Here is a 16,448-nt window from a genome sequence, read left to right as displayed (position 1 = left end):
TGGCTGCATCAGCGTATAATGGAAAATAAATAAATAATTTAAAAATAAACATAACGATCTTAACCCATCAACATCTACATATCAGTTAAAGGTCTTTTCTGATCTTTTAAATTACGTATTTCCTTGTAGACCATTAATGTCAGCGTCCAATCGGGAGGCGGATTGACGTCATATCGCTCGCGAGCAGCAGGACCAAACAAGCAGCATCCAGAGCGTGAGCCCTGCATCTCCGCCTCAAACTAACGGTCAATACGCTGACACGCGACTGTTTGTAGCTTAATATACCAACAGACGCGGTTTTCAACATATTAAAAGGCTAAAACCATTCACACACCGCACAGGTTTGTATTTAGAAGCGCATTAGCAGCAGTGATAAAAGCGTAAACAGGTGATCACGGAGTGATGCTCCGCCGATACACCGACGCGTCGTTTTTCACGCACGACTGAATGCGGTACCGGTTTCGTGAACGTATAAGTCGAAATTGAGAACTGATGCGACAGTTGCCGGTGATCTTTAAACGGTTGATGTGAATCAATAGCGGAAGTGAAATTTAAATATATAACATTCAGAAGAATGGCCTGTGTTATCATCATCATCACTATGATTTAGTCAAGATGCCATATCTATCTATCTATCTATCTATCTATCTATCTATCTATCTATCTATCTATCTATCTATCTATCTATCTATCTATCTATCTATCTATCTATCTATCCAGGCACTGTGTTTGTGTATTCACAATAAATGATTGATTGACAGAGACATGCATGTTTAATATATTGTGGATGTCATTAGTCAGGCAGCAGTCAAGCTTATCATTTGAGAGAACAAGTTACACAGACTTAAGAACGAATATCTCTTCTCTTCCCCCCTCCTTTGCTCTTTTCTCCTGCAGCAGTGATAGAAGATAAGATGGCCACCTCCTCCTCCAATCTGGAAGAAGACGAAAGTCTGAAAGGCTGCGAGGTTTTTGTGCAGAGACACAACATCCAGCAGATTCTCAAAGAGTGCATCGTCAACCTGTGCATCGCCAAGCCCGAGCGGCCTATGAAGTTCCTGCGGGAACACTTTGAGAAGCTGGAGAAGGTGCGTTACTCTTACTAGATTTGTTCTGCCGGTGGTTGCGTTTGTCTAAGTAATGCATTTGCATCGGAAAGGGTGATGGTTAGGGATCTGGGCTGCTGGCGCTAAGGATGTTGCTTCATTCCCATGGAGCTGGAGAAGCTGGAGCTGGAGAGTTATTGAGATCATTGCCGTCCCATTTGGCCTGGGACTTAACCTCCGGATGCTCTATGGGGATTTTTCCTGTAATGAATGTACTGTATATTGCTTTGGAAATAAGTCTGGCTGAATGCACTGCGATGCAGTGTTAATGAATGCCTTCTCCTTCCCTCAAACATCCACGATCATTAACTGTCATTGTGTTAGTGCTCTTAGTGAGGTTGATGTTCTTTATGTGTCTTAATTATTGGCAAGTGAAGCACAATAGATCGATACCAAACTTATGACAAATAATTGCATGTTTTAGAATGAGAAATCATTGGTTTCTATTACGTTTCTTTGATCGGTTCCTGGTGCATCTGCAGAGCGTATGAACTGAGTGGACGGTACACTTTATCAGGATCTGTGAAAAATCTATGAAGTTCATTTGCAGGTTTTAAAATGGATTTTGGATATAGTAGAGCTTTTATAGATTTATAGCAACTGGGCAAAACAACCTGTTAAACATATCATTTATTTGTGTTAAATCAGTGAATCTCAACCTTTCTGACTCCAAGGCCTCACATTGTCCATAACAATGAAATTATAAGGAGTAAGATTTTTCAATATATATATATATATATATATATATTTACAATTTCTACCTGATTAAATATTTTAGAGCTTGCCATGAGTACAAAAATATATTCCTGTGGCATTTTTTAACGTTTTTTAAATTTATTTATTTACATGACTTTTCCAGGTCTAGAAATTATGTTTTCACCGATTATTTCAAATTAAAATAATTTTAGGTCTTCTTGAGGCCCCCTGACTCAGAAACGCTCATGTAGAATAATACGTTTTTGCAGTAATTCTTTTATTTTTAGTGTAGCTGGTTAAATGTAATTTTAAGAATATTTAGTACACCATTTCCATGTTTCATTATGTTTTGATTATTTATTATGACAATATCTGTTAAAATCTAGGCTGATTAGTAGGCCTGCTTTTAGCTAAGGCAAGTATTAATATTATGATATTATTTATCTACATGTCAGCTAGGCCAATATTTGGCCGTTTTGAGATTGGCATCAGCCAATAAAGTGTCCTCTTACTCTGTTACGTAGAGGTTAGCCGATCGCATAAATACAAAATAAAATGCTGCACAAATATTGTAACGTATCTGTCACATGTCGGTTTTCATTTCAGTTCTATTTTGCCTTCACTTGGTATCTCCTGTCAATCATTAGTTAATCATCCTTTATCCTGTCCACCTGTGTTTAATCAATTATCTTGTTTGCTCCTTTGTTTCCGTTTGCTTTAAAAAGACCTGAGTTCTCCCCTAGTTTTTGTCTGTTCTTAATGTTAATAAATGGTGTAAGTGAGTTGAAGCTAATTAAATGGATTCCTGTTTCTTTACTCCTTTTTCGTCCGCTCGACGTTCATCTACAACCACACAGACCGTAACAGAAGAACAGACCATTACCGTGAACGACAGCATGCAGAGGAGGCGGTTAGTTTTGGTTCCCCGGAAAGGAGCTCCGGAGATCCACAGCTCGCTTCCCCTGTCCGCCACGAGCTGGTGGATTCCGCCCGCGGCAAATTTGTTTTCGCCCGCGGCGAAGAGGAAACCGCCGTACATGGCGAGGAACGTTACGCCGTCCCCGGCGAAGAAGTTTCCGCCGCCCGCGAAAATGAGGATTCCGCCCGCGGCGAAGAGGAGATCGCCGAAGAAGGCGATGAACGTTCCGCCCGCGGCGAAGAGGATACCGCCGTGCCGGGCGTTGAATGTTCCGCCCACGGTGAAGTGGAAGCCGCCGTACGCGGCGATGAATGTTCCGCCCGCGGCGAAGAGGATTCCGCCGCAAAGGGCGATGAACGTTGCGCCGTCCACGGCGAAGATGGATCCGCCACCTACTTCGGCTCCTCCCGAGCCGCCGAAGGAGGAAGCTCAGGTGCCGGTGGGAATACTGGTAGTTTATGAGGGAATGTCTTGGACTCCAGTGCCTGCTCCTCGCCAGTGCCCTCCAGTGCCTGCTCCTCGCCAGTGCCCTCCAGTGCCTGCTCCTCGCCAGTGCCCTCCAGTGCCTGCTCCTCGCCAGTGCCCTCCAGTGCCTGCTCCTCGCCAGTGCCCTCTAGTGCCTGCACCTCGCAAGTGCCCACCTGAGTTCCCGCTGGTCCCGTCCAGCCCTCCCGAGTTCCCGCTGGTCCCGTCCAGCCGTCCCGAGTTCCCGCTGGTCCCGTCCAGCCGTCCCGAGTTCCCGCTGGTCCCGTCCAGCCGTCCCGAGTTCCCGCTGGTCCCGTCCAGCCGTCCCGAGTTCCCGCTGGTCCCGTCCAGCCGTCCCGAGTTCCCGCTGGTCCCGTCCAGCCGTCCCGAGTTCCCGCTGGTCCCGTCCAGCCGTCCCGAGTTCCCGCTGGTCCCGTCCAGCCCACCTGAGTTCCCGCTGGTCCCGTCCAGCCCCGCGCCTCCCGTGCGCCCTCTAATGTCCGCGCTACCAGAGCGCCCTCTAATGTCCGCGCTACCAGAGCGCCCCTTCGAATCCACGCTGCAAGAGCGCCTTCAAGTGTCCGCGCTACAAGAGCGCCCTCAAGTGTCCGCGCTGCAACAGCGCCCTCAAGAGTCCGCGCTGCAACAGTGTCCTCAAGAGTCCGCGCTACAAGAGCGCCCTCCTGCGTCTCCGCTGGTCCCGTCCAGCTCTCCTTCGTCTCCGCTGGTTCTATCCAGCTTCGCGCCTCCCGTGCGCCCACAAGTGTCTGCGCTGCAAGAGCGCCCTCAAGTGTCGGCGCTGCAAGAACGCCCTCAGGAGTCCGCGCTGCAAGAGTGCCCTCCTGCATCTACGCTGGTCCCGTCCAGCTCTCCTTCGTCTCCGCTGGTTCCGTCCAGCTCCGCGCCTCCCGTGCGCCCCCCAGTGCCCGCTCCTCCAGAGCGCCCCCTAGTGCCCGCTCCTCCAGAGCGCCCCCTAGTGCCCGCTCCTCCAGAGCGCCCCCGAGTGCCCGCTCCTCCAGAGCGCCCTCTAGTGCCCGCTCCTCCAGAGCGCCCTCTAGAGCCCTCTCCTCCAATGTGGCCCCCAGAGGGGAACTTCCCCAAAGAAATTTTGGGGGGGGGCCATATAGTCCCAGTCTGTGTGGCCAGGCCAAACGCCAAGGCCACAAATGACCCAGATCCGCCAAGGCCGCCCGAGGACCCCGATCCGCCATGGTCGTCCAAGGACCCAGATCCATCAGGGCCTCCCGAGGACCCCGATCCGCCATGGCCGCCCGAGGACCCCGATCCACCATGGCCGCCCGAGGACCCAGATCCGCCATGGCCGTCCAAGGACCCAGATCCATCAGGGCCGCCCGAGGACCCCGATCCGCCATGGTCGCCCGAGGACCCCGATCCACCATGGTCGCCCGAGGACCCAGATCCGCCATGGCCGTCCGAGGACCCAGATCCGCCATGGCCTCCCGAATCTCCTGATCCGCCATGGCTCCCCGAACCTCCTGATCCGCCATGGCCTCCCGTGTCTCCTGATCCGCCATGGCCTCCCGAATCTCCAGTCCTGCCATGGCCTCCCAAGGCTCCTGATCCGCCATGGCCTCCCGTGTCTCCTGATCCGCCATGGCCTCCCGAATCTCCAGTCCTGCCATGGCCTCCCAAGGCTCCAGATCCGCCATGGCCTCCCGAATCTCCAGTCCTGTCATGGCCTCCCAAGGCTCCAGATCCGCCATGGCCTCCCGAATCTCCTGATCCGCCATGGCTCCCCGAACCTCCTGATCCGCCATGGCCTCCCAAGGCTCCTGATCCGTCCTGGAGGCTCCCCTGTCCTATCCTGGTCCTGCTCCAGCCTCCAGGACGCCCGCCCCCCCTCCCCGATGTTACTGTTACAGTGCGGGACGCACCTTCCGGGAGGGGGAGATACTGTAACGTATCTGTCACATGTCGGTTTTCATTTCAGTTCTATTTTGCCTTCACTTGGTATCTCCTGTCAATCATTAGTTAATCATCCTTTATCCTGTCCACCTGTGTTTAATCAATTATCTTGTTTGCTCCTTTGTTTCCGTTTGCTTTAAAAAGACCTGAGTTCTCCCCTAGTTTTTGTCTGTTCTTAATGTTAATAAATGGTGTAAGTGAGTTGAAGCTAATTAAATGGATTCCTGTTTCTTTACTCCTTTTTCGTCCGCTCGACGTTCATCTACAACCACACAGACCGTAACAAATATAGAATATGTCCCTTTTTATATTATCAAATATTTTGAACATTTTATCCTATTTCATTATGCTTTTGATTATTTAATATATAAGACAGTATCTGTTCAAACCGTATTTATTTATTTTTACAATTTAAAATGACTGTTTTGTATTCAAATATATTTTAGTGTTTAATTTATTCCTGTGATGCAAAGCTGAATTTTCAGCAGCCATTACTCTCAGAAATGATTCAAGTCAATGTTGAAAACAATTTGAAATACAGGTCCTTCTCAAAAAAATTAGCATATTGTGATAAAGTTCATTATTTTCTGTAATGTACTGATAAACATTAGACTTTCATATATTTTAGATTCATTACACACAACTGAAGTAGTTCAAGCCTTTTATTGTTTTAATATTGATGATTTTGGCATACAGCTCATGAAAACCCAAAATTCCTATCTCAAAAAATTAGCATATTTCATCCGACCAATAAAAGAAAAGTGTTTTTAATACAAAAAAAAGTCAACCTTCAAATAATTATGTTCAGTTATGCTCTCAATACTTGGTCGGGAATCCTTTTGCAGAAATGACTGCTTCAATGCGGCGTGGCATGGAGGCAATCAGCCTGTGGCACTGCTGAGGTGTTATGGAGGCCCAGGATGCTTCGATAGCGGCCTTAAGCTCATCCAGAGTGTTGGGTCTTGCGTCTCTCAACTTTCTCTTCACAATATCCCACAGATTCTCTATGGGGTTCAGGTCAGGAGAGTTGGCAGGCCAATTGAGCACAGTAATACCATGGTCAGTAAACCATTTACCAGTGGTTTTGGCACTGTGAGCAGGTGCCAGGTCGAGCTGAAAAATGAAATCTTCATCTCCATAAAGCTTTTCAGCAGATGGAAGCATGAAGTGCTCCAAAATCTCCTGATAGCTAGCTGCATTGACCCTGCCCTTGATAAAACACAGTGGACCAACACCAGCATCACTGACTGTGGGTACTTGACACTGGACTTCAGGCATTTTGGCATTTCCCTCTCCCCAGTCTTCCTCCAGACTCTGGCACCTTGATTTCCGAATGACATGCAAAATTTGCTTTCATCCGAAAAAAGTACTTTGGACCACTGAGCAACAGTCCAGTGCTGCTTCTCTGTAGCCCAGGTCAGGCGCTTCTGCCGCTGTTTCTGGTTCAAAAGTGGCTTGACCTGGGGAATGCGGCACCTGTAGCCCATTTCCTGCACACGCCTGTACACGGTGGCTCTGGATGTTTCTACTCCAGACTCAGTCCACTGCTTCCGCAGGTCCCCCAAGGTCTGGAATCGGTCCTTCTCCACAATCTTCCTCAGGGTCCGGTCACCTCTTCTCGTTGTGCTGCGTTTTCTGCCACACTTTTTCCTTCCCACAGACTTCCCACTGAGGTGCCTTGATACAGCACTCTGGGAACAGCCTATTCGTTCAGAAATTTCTTTCTGTGTCTTACTCTCTTGCTTGAGGGTGTCAATGATGGCCTTCTGGACAGCAGTCAGGTCGGCAGTCTTACCCATGATTGCGGTTTTGAGTAATGAACCAGGCTGGGAGTTTTTAAAAGCCTCAGGAATCTTTTGCAGGTGTTTAGAGTTAATTAGTTGATTCAGATGATTAGGTTAATAGCTCGTTTAGAGAACCTTTTCATGATATGCTAATTTTTTGAGATAGGAATTTTGGGTTTTCATGAGCTGTATGCCAAAATCATCAATATTAAAACAATAAAAGGCTTGAACTACTTCAGTTGTGTTGTAATGAATCTAAAATATATAAAAGTCTAATGTTTATCAGTACATTACAGAAAATTATGAACTTTATCACAATATGCAAATTTTTTGAGAAGGACCTGTAAATGTTTTTGAAACCGTATATATTTTGTAACATATTTATCATCACTTTTGGTAAATTTAATGCATCCTTGCTCCAAAAAAACAACAAAAAAACACTGAACTCAAACGGTAGTATACTTTATGTAAGAGGAACTTTAATGAGCTGCAATTGTTAAGAACTATAATCAGCATTCCCGTTCCCCCTCAATAAATAATTAGGAGGCATGCTGATGCTTTTTGATGTTGTTGCCCAATCTTAGAGTCTGTGTAGCGACCGTATGAAAGTCACAGCAGTCATTCGTTTAGCTGGAGGTGCCAGTAACTGCATCCACACTCAGCAGCAACTAAACATCTTCTTTGATCATGTGCTCCAGGAACAACAGGCTTTTTCAGTCTGGCAGACGCTTTGGGCTTGGGCTTTTGTTAGGAATGCGTTTCTGCTGAGCTACTGTTGGTTTAGGTAGAGCATCAAACAGCCGATGGGGATGTGTATTCATAAGACACGATCATATGGGCTGATACTGAACGCAGCACAAGACGTCTGTCCTTGTCTTCTCCTCATGAGGAGATCTTGTGTTTTTGGGGTTATTTTGTGTCATCAGAGATTGAGCCTCTGGGTGAACGATGTTTACTGACCCACTTGCATTTTATTCATAAATGGGGTTTAATTGCTCACACATTCTCTCTGTCTGGCACCTTCTTTTCATTTAGAAAGATGAAATTCCACAGGCTGCTAAAGGATAACTGTGTTTGTCCTCTATTCTGAATGTTGTGTCTATAAAAACTGTGCCGGATTAAAATCTTAATTTAGGGCAGAAGGCAACATGAGGGTGAGCAAATTACGGGATTTTATTATTATAATTTTTTTTAATGTACTGATGTTACTTAGGGATGCAAGAGTATTAGTGATATATCTTCATGTCAGCTAGGCCAATATTTGGTCAAATTGAGATTAGCATCAGCCAATAACTAGTCTTGCTCATGTACCAGTTGCATACTAATGCAAATTGGTTAGCCAGTGATATAAATAAAAATAAAATGTTGCCCTTTTAGCCCAAACATACACTGCCATTAAAAAGTTTGGGGTTAAAAAGTTTTTATTTACTTTTTATTATTTAGGATTTTCTTTCTTTTTATTTAAATACGTTCATATGTCAATACTTTTATTTATCAAAAGTGACTGTATAGACATTTAGAATTTTACGAAAGATTTGTATTTCAAATAAATGCCTTTGAACTTTCTATTCATCTAAGAATCCTGAAAAAGATCTCTCTTTCCATAAAAAAATATGAAGCAGCACAACTATTAATAATAAATGTTTCTTAAGCAGCAAATCAGCATATTGAACTGACCCCAAACATTTGAATGGTAGAGTAGGTTAGGCCTATATGTGCACTTTTACAGTATTCCTTTTGTAAGAAATATATATATGTGGATTGTTTTTTTTTTGTGCAGGATGCTTTGATCCTTAGTATCATTCTTTCATTATTCTTTTTTATGATTCAGTCAAACTGATTCACAAAGCATTTGTTGATGACTTTGTTCAGTTTAGAAGTTTTTAATATTGGGGGCATTATTGTTGATGAATAAATACATATCTTTATAAAGAATTGTAAATAGCAATCTTAAACATAGTATTAAGCAGCAATTTTACTGCAATAATGGAACATAAAATACTGTTCAGAGGATGATTCCCTGCTTTTTTAAACTGCTTGTGTCATCCAAATGAATCACTTTACAGATTTTTTGTGGCCTTCAATCCAAAACTGTAATTCAGATTTGATGATAAATCAGTATCTTTATACTTGATCGTTCTCTTTTTAAAACCGCGAGTGCAGCGCATCAGCTGGTTAGCTTGTTACTCGCAGTTCCATTCGCGTTTCTATTCGCGCCTATTATTGTTTTCTTTTTTCTCGCTCCGTTTTCATTTCTCTCTCGCTCCGTTTTTCACGAGTTCATCAAACAACAGTGCTAAGTGGTAAGTTAAGTTGGTATCATTCATCAGTCACGGTGAGTAATGGCTTCTTCTCCTGCTATTGTTGTTTGCACTTCATGTCACATGTATAGTTTATCTCTCTCTGTCGGCGATGAGGGATTCACTTGTGATAAATGCAGGGAAATAGTTAGGCTGACAGAGAAGGTTTCAGAAGAGACACGCATCCAAACTTTAGTTGAGGATAGTAAGAATGTGAGGGCTGTAGATACTGCCTTGGATGGGACTAGCTCAGGGAGTCCTGTACATTGTTCGGTTCCTGTTGAGCCCGTGCAGCAGGGCAGCTGGGTGACTGTAAGGCGGCCTAGTCGCGGGTCAAAACACCGCTCTTCCGTTCCGATCAGAACATCAAACAGGTTCTCCCCACTCAGTGAAGCACCCACTGAGAAACCTGATGAAAGTGCTCTGGTTATTGGCGATTCTATTGTACGGAACCTGAAAATAGAGACACCAGCCACCATAGTCCATTGTTTACTTTGTAAGTAATCTTCCTGATTTATCTCAATTCCTCAGCATATCCAACAGCACAGAAAAACTTGATGATGTAACAGAAACTATGGACTCTCTCTTTTCTAGCACTTTAGATACAGTTTCTCCTTTACGCTTAAGGAAGATCAAAGAAAACAATCAGACTCCGTGGTATAATGAGCACACTCGCACCTTAAAGAGAGCCGCCCCGGAAAATGGAGCGCAGATGGAGGAAAACAAAACTAGAGGTATTTTGTATAGCCTGGCGGGAAAATACCCTATCCTACAGAAAAGCATTAAAAACTGCTAGATCTGATTACCTTTCATCTCTTCTAGAAGAAAACAAACATAACCCCTGGTATTTATTCAATACAGTCACTAAATTAACGAAAAATAAAGCATCAACAGGTGTTTCCCAAAAGCACAGCAATAATGACTTTATGAACTACTTTACTTCCAAGATTGATTCTATCAATCAATAGATAAAATTGTAACCATGCAGCTGTCAGCTACAATATCGCATCAGATAGTGCACTATAGATTCCCCGAGGAACAATTTCACTCATTCTCTACTATAGGAGAGGAAGAATTGTATAAATTTGTTAAGTCATCTAAACCAACAACATGTATGTTAGACCCTATTCCATCTAAACTACTAAAAGAGCTGCTTCCAGAAGTCATAGATCATCTTTTGGCTATTATTAATTCATCACTGTCATTAGGATATGTCCCCAAAACCTTCAAATTGGCTGTTATTAAGCCTCTCATTAAAAAACCACAACTTGAAAGATTTAGTTAATTACAGACCGATCTCACATCTCCCTTTTCTGTCAAAGATACTAAAAAAGGTAGTATCCTCGCAATTATATTCTAGTGTTGTCAAAAATATCGATATTTCGATAAATATCGATACTGAAATATCTGAACGGTACCAATATTAATTTCCCGAAGTATCGATACACCGATACTAGCCGAGCTGTCACTTTCACTTCTCTCCAAAGGCGCGTGGACAAGCACCACACGTGACCGCACTCGTCTCCTTCGCTCTGGTTAAATAGCAAAAGTGAAGTGAATAGAAAGATGACTGCTCTGGTTGTTAAAGAACACAGCAGGGGCGCTATCTGTAGGATCTATGATCTCCGCGATGCAGAGAACGCGCGCGGAATCCAGTCATAAAAACGGAATTTACAGTTTAACGCGGAATGTCACGGAATTTGTCAAAGTTTGGATGAATTAATCAAAAGTAGGTCATTACACTTAAATCAAATCGCGATATGGACTAGTATCTGTAAATATTAAGCTGCAAAAGTGGATTTAAATATGAATCCTGCATGTTCTGCGCGTCTCTGAGTGAATGTGCTGCACGTGCGGTTGTGTTTACAAATGTGGCGCTCGCGGTGATTTCAGCGTCTGCCGTCTCAGTGAGGACATAGATACATCAACAATATCTCCAGAACTGATCTGAAAGGCACTTAACGAGCATTTTACCATTTAATTTGAGTAAAACTAGCGTCATATCATACACACACACACAGAACGTTAGAAGTATTCACGGCAACCCGTCAAAATAAAAGTTCGCTTTAACTATTAAAGACCGTGTGCCAGAAATAGGCTATATTACTATTATTTAGTAGAATGTACATAATACTACTACTTACTACTACTGTTAATTTTTTTAAAGAAATAATCACAGAATATTTTAATTTTAATAGTAAATCCCCTTCATTTGCCAAAAATGTAAATGTTTAATTTTCATTAATTCAAATATAAATGAATTAAAATTGTTTTATGGCTTCATCTGATATCCAGTACAATTTAAATACACAACACAGAATTTCTGAGGGGGAAAACACATTTCATAAGGCTACTGTAAGAATAAATAAAAAACTTTGTATGCATTCAAATAGCCTAATAGACATGCTAAAACACAGAATTTGGTAACAATAAAACATAAGGTTCAAACATTTCATACGGCCCTAAACGTGTCATTTTTGTTACACTTTTAATAAATTAAATGTTAAATTGTATAATTTTCATGATTTTAATGAATTAGACATGCTTTTAGATTAATAGCATTTAATTTGACCATTAAAAAAAAAGAGTCTAGAAAAATTAAAACGCAAAAAAACGGAATCCAGAAAAATTCAAATGGAAAAAACTGAATGTAGAAAAAAATAAAACGGAATTTGGGGAAAAATAAAACAGATTTCATAGGGCCCTATATCTGGAAATATTTTGGTTATGAAGCAAATGAGAATATCAACAAATAGAACTTTGGATTTTAATTAGTACATGTATTAGTAAACATTAGTTTCAATTAACATTTAACTAAGATTAATAAAAGATTAATAAATAAATCAACAAATGCAGTACCTCAAGACATTTTTTTTGTTCATGTAAAATATACCGCATGTTCTCGACTTGTTACATTTATCTTTAAATTAAAAAAATTACCCCCTTAATATTGTGGCAGTTTTTTTCTCCGTGGTATCGAAAATGGTATCGAGTATCAATATTTTTCAAGGTATCGTATCGAAGTTAGAAATTCCAGTATCGTGACAACACTATTATATTCCTTCTTAGAGAAAAATAGTATTTGTGAGGAATTCCAGTCAGGATTTAGACCGTATCATAGTACTGAGACTGCTCTCATTAGAGTTACAAATGACCTGCTTCTATCATCTGATCGTGGTTGTATCTCTTTATTAGTTCTACTGGATCTTAGCGCTACGTTCAACACTATCGACCACAACATTCTTTTAAATAGACTAGAACACTTTGTTGGCATTAGTGGAAGTGCATTAGCATGGTTCAAATCGTACTTATCTGAACGCCATCAGTTCGTAGCAGTGAATGAAGAGGTAGCAGTACAAGTGCAGTACGGAGTACCTCAAGGCTCAGTACTAGGGCCGTTACTTTTCACGCTTTACATGTTACCCTTGGGAGATATTATCAGGAGACATGGTGTTATTTTTCACTGTTATGCTGATGAAACTCAGCTCTATATTTCTTCGCGGCCCAGTGAAACACACCAAATTGAGAAACTAACGGAATGCATAGTCGATATAAAAAACTGGATGACGAGTAACTTCTTACTGCTAAATTCGGAAAAAACAGAGGTGTTAATTATCAGACCTAAAAACCCCACATGTAATAACCTAGAACACTATCTAACACTTGACAGCTGCTCTGCCAATTCTTCTTCATCAGTTAGGAACCTAGGTGTGCTGTTTGATAGCAATCTTTCATTTGAAAGCCATGTTTCTAGCATCTGTAAAACTGCATTTTTCCATCTCAAAAACATATCTAAATTGCGACCTATGCTCTCAACATCAAATGCAGAAATACTAATTCATGTGGTTATGACCTCAAGGTTAGACTATTGTAATGCTTTATTGGGTGGTTGTTCTGCACGCTTGATCAACAAATTACAGTTGGTCCAAAATGCAGCAGCTAGAGTCCTTACTAGAACCAGTAAGTACGACCATATTAGCCCGGTTCTGTCAACACTGTATTGGCTCCCCATCAAACATCGTATAGATTTTAAAATCTTGTTAATTACTTATAAAGCCCTGAATGGCTTAGCTCCTCAGTACTTGAGCGAGCTCTTATCACATTATAGTCCTCCACGTCCGCTGCGTTCTCAAAACTCTGGCCATATGATAATACCTAGAATATCAAAATCGACTGCGGGCGGCAGATCCTTTTCCTATTTAGCACCTGAACTCTGGAACAATCTACCTAATACTGTTCGGGAGGCAGACACACTCTGTCAGTTTAAATCTAGATTAAAGACACATTTCTTTAACCTGGCTTACACATAACACACTAATACACTTCTATTATTCAAATCCGTTAAAGGATTGTTAGGCTGCATTAATTAGATCAACCGGAACCGGGAACACTCCCCATAACACATGATGTACTCGTTACATCATAAGAAGAATGGCATCTACGCTAATATTTGTCTGTTTCTATTCTGTTTCTCAGTCCGTGTCCAGATCAGATGGTGGATCGGCGCCGGGAGATGATGTATGTGGCCCTGATCGTCGGCGGAGGCCGGACACCTGGGTGAGCCCTGGGGACATATCCCCAGTCACCGTAGCCACCCGATCCGGTCCGTATCCAGCCCAGATAGTCACTGCAATCACCAGATCCAGTCCGTATCCAGATCAGATGGTGGATCAGCACCCAGAGACAACCTCTACAGCCCTGAACGTCAGCAGAGACCAGGACACCGAGATGAGCACCAGAGAAAGATCCCCAGTGAGGACCCTGCCACTTAGACAGCCATCGGGAAAGACCACTGGAACCAGTTGAGCCCTTACAATCTGACTTTGCTGCAGTTGGAATTGAACTGCTGGTTCGTTTGGCCAGAGGAGAACTGGCCCCCCGACTGAGTCTGGTTTCTCCCAAGGTTTTTTCTCCATTCTGTCACCGATGGAGTTTTGGTTCCTTGCCGCTGTCGCCTCTGGCTTGCTTAGTTGGGGACACTTCATTTTCGGCGATATCGTCGACCTGATTGCAAAGACACTATTTAAACTGAACTGAGCTGGATGATGACATCACTGAGTTGGATGATGACATCACTGAGTTCAATAATGAAATGCCTTTAACTGAAAATCATTTGTTTTAAAAAATCTTTTCATTTCACATTATTGACACACTATTTTCCTTTTTTTGATATTGTGCAGTTGCTTTGACACAATTTACATTGTTAAAAGCGCTATATAAATAAAGGTGATTTGTGACTGTCCAACTTTTGTTGGTTGTGTCTTGTGTGTCCTTATAGTTCTAACCTAATTTGATAAAATTGTGCATTACAATCTCATATTGAATTTTGTATAGATACTAGTCAAATTTTGTTGTGTGTTTGTGGTGGGTTTGCTCTCATTTTATATTTGAGCATGTGCATCGATGCATTGGTGCGCAAGATGACTTTATACTTATACGTGTTTTCTGATTTCACAGATTTCAGAGTACATTTGAACTCTTTCTGTGTTATTTCATGGTCAGGCCTGTTGATGGCTGTCTAAAGCTTTAGAGAGAGCATTTGTGTGTTTTGTATGCATTTGTGTGTGTGTGTGTTTGTAGCATGTGCCCAGCTGTTCCTTTGCATCTGCCTGCCTTCACTTTGGTATTTGTGCCTTGGGTTGTTTCAGAGGGAGACATTTATGCCATTTTACAAACACTTTATCCTTTTATACCCTGTAAAAGTTTTAATTGTGGAATTGACAGACTGATATCAGATTTATAGGGGCCAGAATATCATAGAGCAGAGGTGTCAAACCTTTTATGACAAAAGGTCACAAATCAAACTTGATTGAGAGATGTGGAATGAAAGTAAATGTTGCATTATATCCAATTATATTATATTAAAATGTACATTTCTTGAAAAAAACAAATATTCTCTACATTTCAACGGACAAGTAAAGTAAAACAAAATATGTTTAAACAAAAAGATAAATTAGGATAAATTATAATATATTTGTTTCTTGTATTTCCTATCCACTCCCCACTCTTGTGATATAGCTTTGTGGATAACTTTAGCCTGCGGGCCCTATAGTTCGGGCAATGGGTGTCTCTGCCATAGGAAATTTACCATAGAGAATGACTTGGCCAAGTAATAAACAACATAGAAATGCACTAAAATATGAGTGAAGTGACATTCAGCCAAGTATGGTGACCCATACTCGGAATTCGTGCTCTGCATTTAACCCATCCAACGTGCACACACACAGCAGTGAACACACACACACCGTGAACATACACCCGGAGCAGTGGGCAGCCATTTTATGCTGCAGCGCCCGGGGAGCAGTTGGGGGTTCGGTGCCTTGCTCAAGGGCACCTCAGTCGTGGTATTGAGGGTGGAGAGAGCGCTGGACATTCACTCCCCCCACCTACAATCCCTGCCGGCCGGAGACTCGAACCCGCAACCTTCGGATTACAAGTCCGACTCTCTAACCATTAGGCCACGACTTCCCCCATATGATATTCAGTGAAAAAGTGACATTTTTGTGTGTCATCTTTTTTCAGTTCCCACCATAGATTTTCTATTGGGTTCAGGTCTGGAGACTGGCTAGGCCACTCCAAGACCTTGAACTGCTTCTTACGGAGCTACTCCTTAGTTGCCCTTGCTGTGTGTTTGGGGTCATTGTCATGCTGGAAGACCCAGCAACGACCCATCTTCAATGCTCTTACTGAGGGAAGGAGGTTGTTGCCCAAAATCTCACGATACATGGCCCCATCCGTCCTCCCCTCAATACGGTGCAGTCGTCCTGTCGCCTTTGCAGAAAAGCACCCCCAAAGCATGATGTTTCCACCCCCATGCTTCACGGTTGGGATGGTGTTCTTGGGATTGTACTCATCCTTCTTCCTCCAAACACGGTGAGTGGCGTTTATACCAAAAAGTTTTATTTTGGTCTCATCTGACCAAATGACCTTCTCCCATGCCTTCTCTGGATCATCCAGATGGTCTTTGGCAAACTTCAGACGGGCATGGACATGTGCTGGCTGGAGCAGGGGGACCTTGCGCGCGCTGCAGGATTGTAATCCATGACGGTGTAGTGTGTTACTAATGGTAACCGTTGAGACTGTGGTCCCAGCTCTCTTCAGGTCATTGACCAGGTCCTCCCGTGTAGTTCTAGGCTGATCCCTCACCTTTCTCAGGATCATTGATACTCCACTAGGCGAGATCTTGCATGGAGCCCCTGTCCGAGAGAGATTGACAGTCATCTTGAATTTCATCCATTTTCATCCAATAATT

General features: G+C 42.9%; 1 protein-coding gene across 1 annotated transcript in view; it reads left to right on the top strand.

Moving 5' to 3' along the window:
* Window positions 1-903: 903 nt before the first annotated feature.
* LOC306868791 (cAMP-dependent protein kinase type I-beta regulatory subunit) overlaps window positions 904-16,448 on the top strand; it is an 87,826-nt gene continuing 72,281 nt past the window's right edge. The window contains exon 1 of the mRNA XM_079415167.1: window positions 904-1,088. Within this exon, the coding sequence (XP_079271293.1) occupies window positions 915-1,088 (174 nt within the window). The 5' untranslated portion in view covers window positions 904-914. The remainder of the gene's footprint in view (window positions 1,089-16,448) is intronic.

The sequence above is a fragment of the Barbus barbus genome (genome assembly GCF_936440315.1).
Source record: "Barbus barbus genome assembly, chromosome: 4".
Lineage (NCBI taxonomy): Eukaryota > Metazoa > Chordata > Actinopteri > Cypriniformes > Cyprinidae > Barbus > Barbus barbus.
Note: the sequence above shows the minus strand (reverse complement) of the source record. Positions and strands in the feature narration are given on the sequence as shown.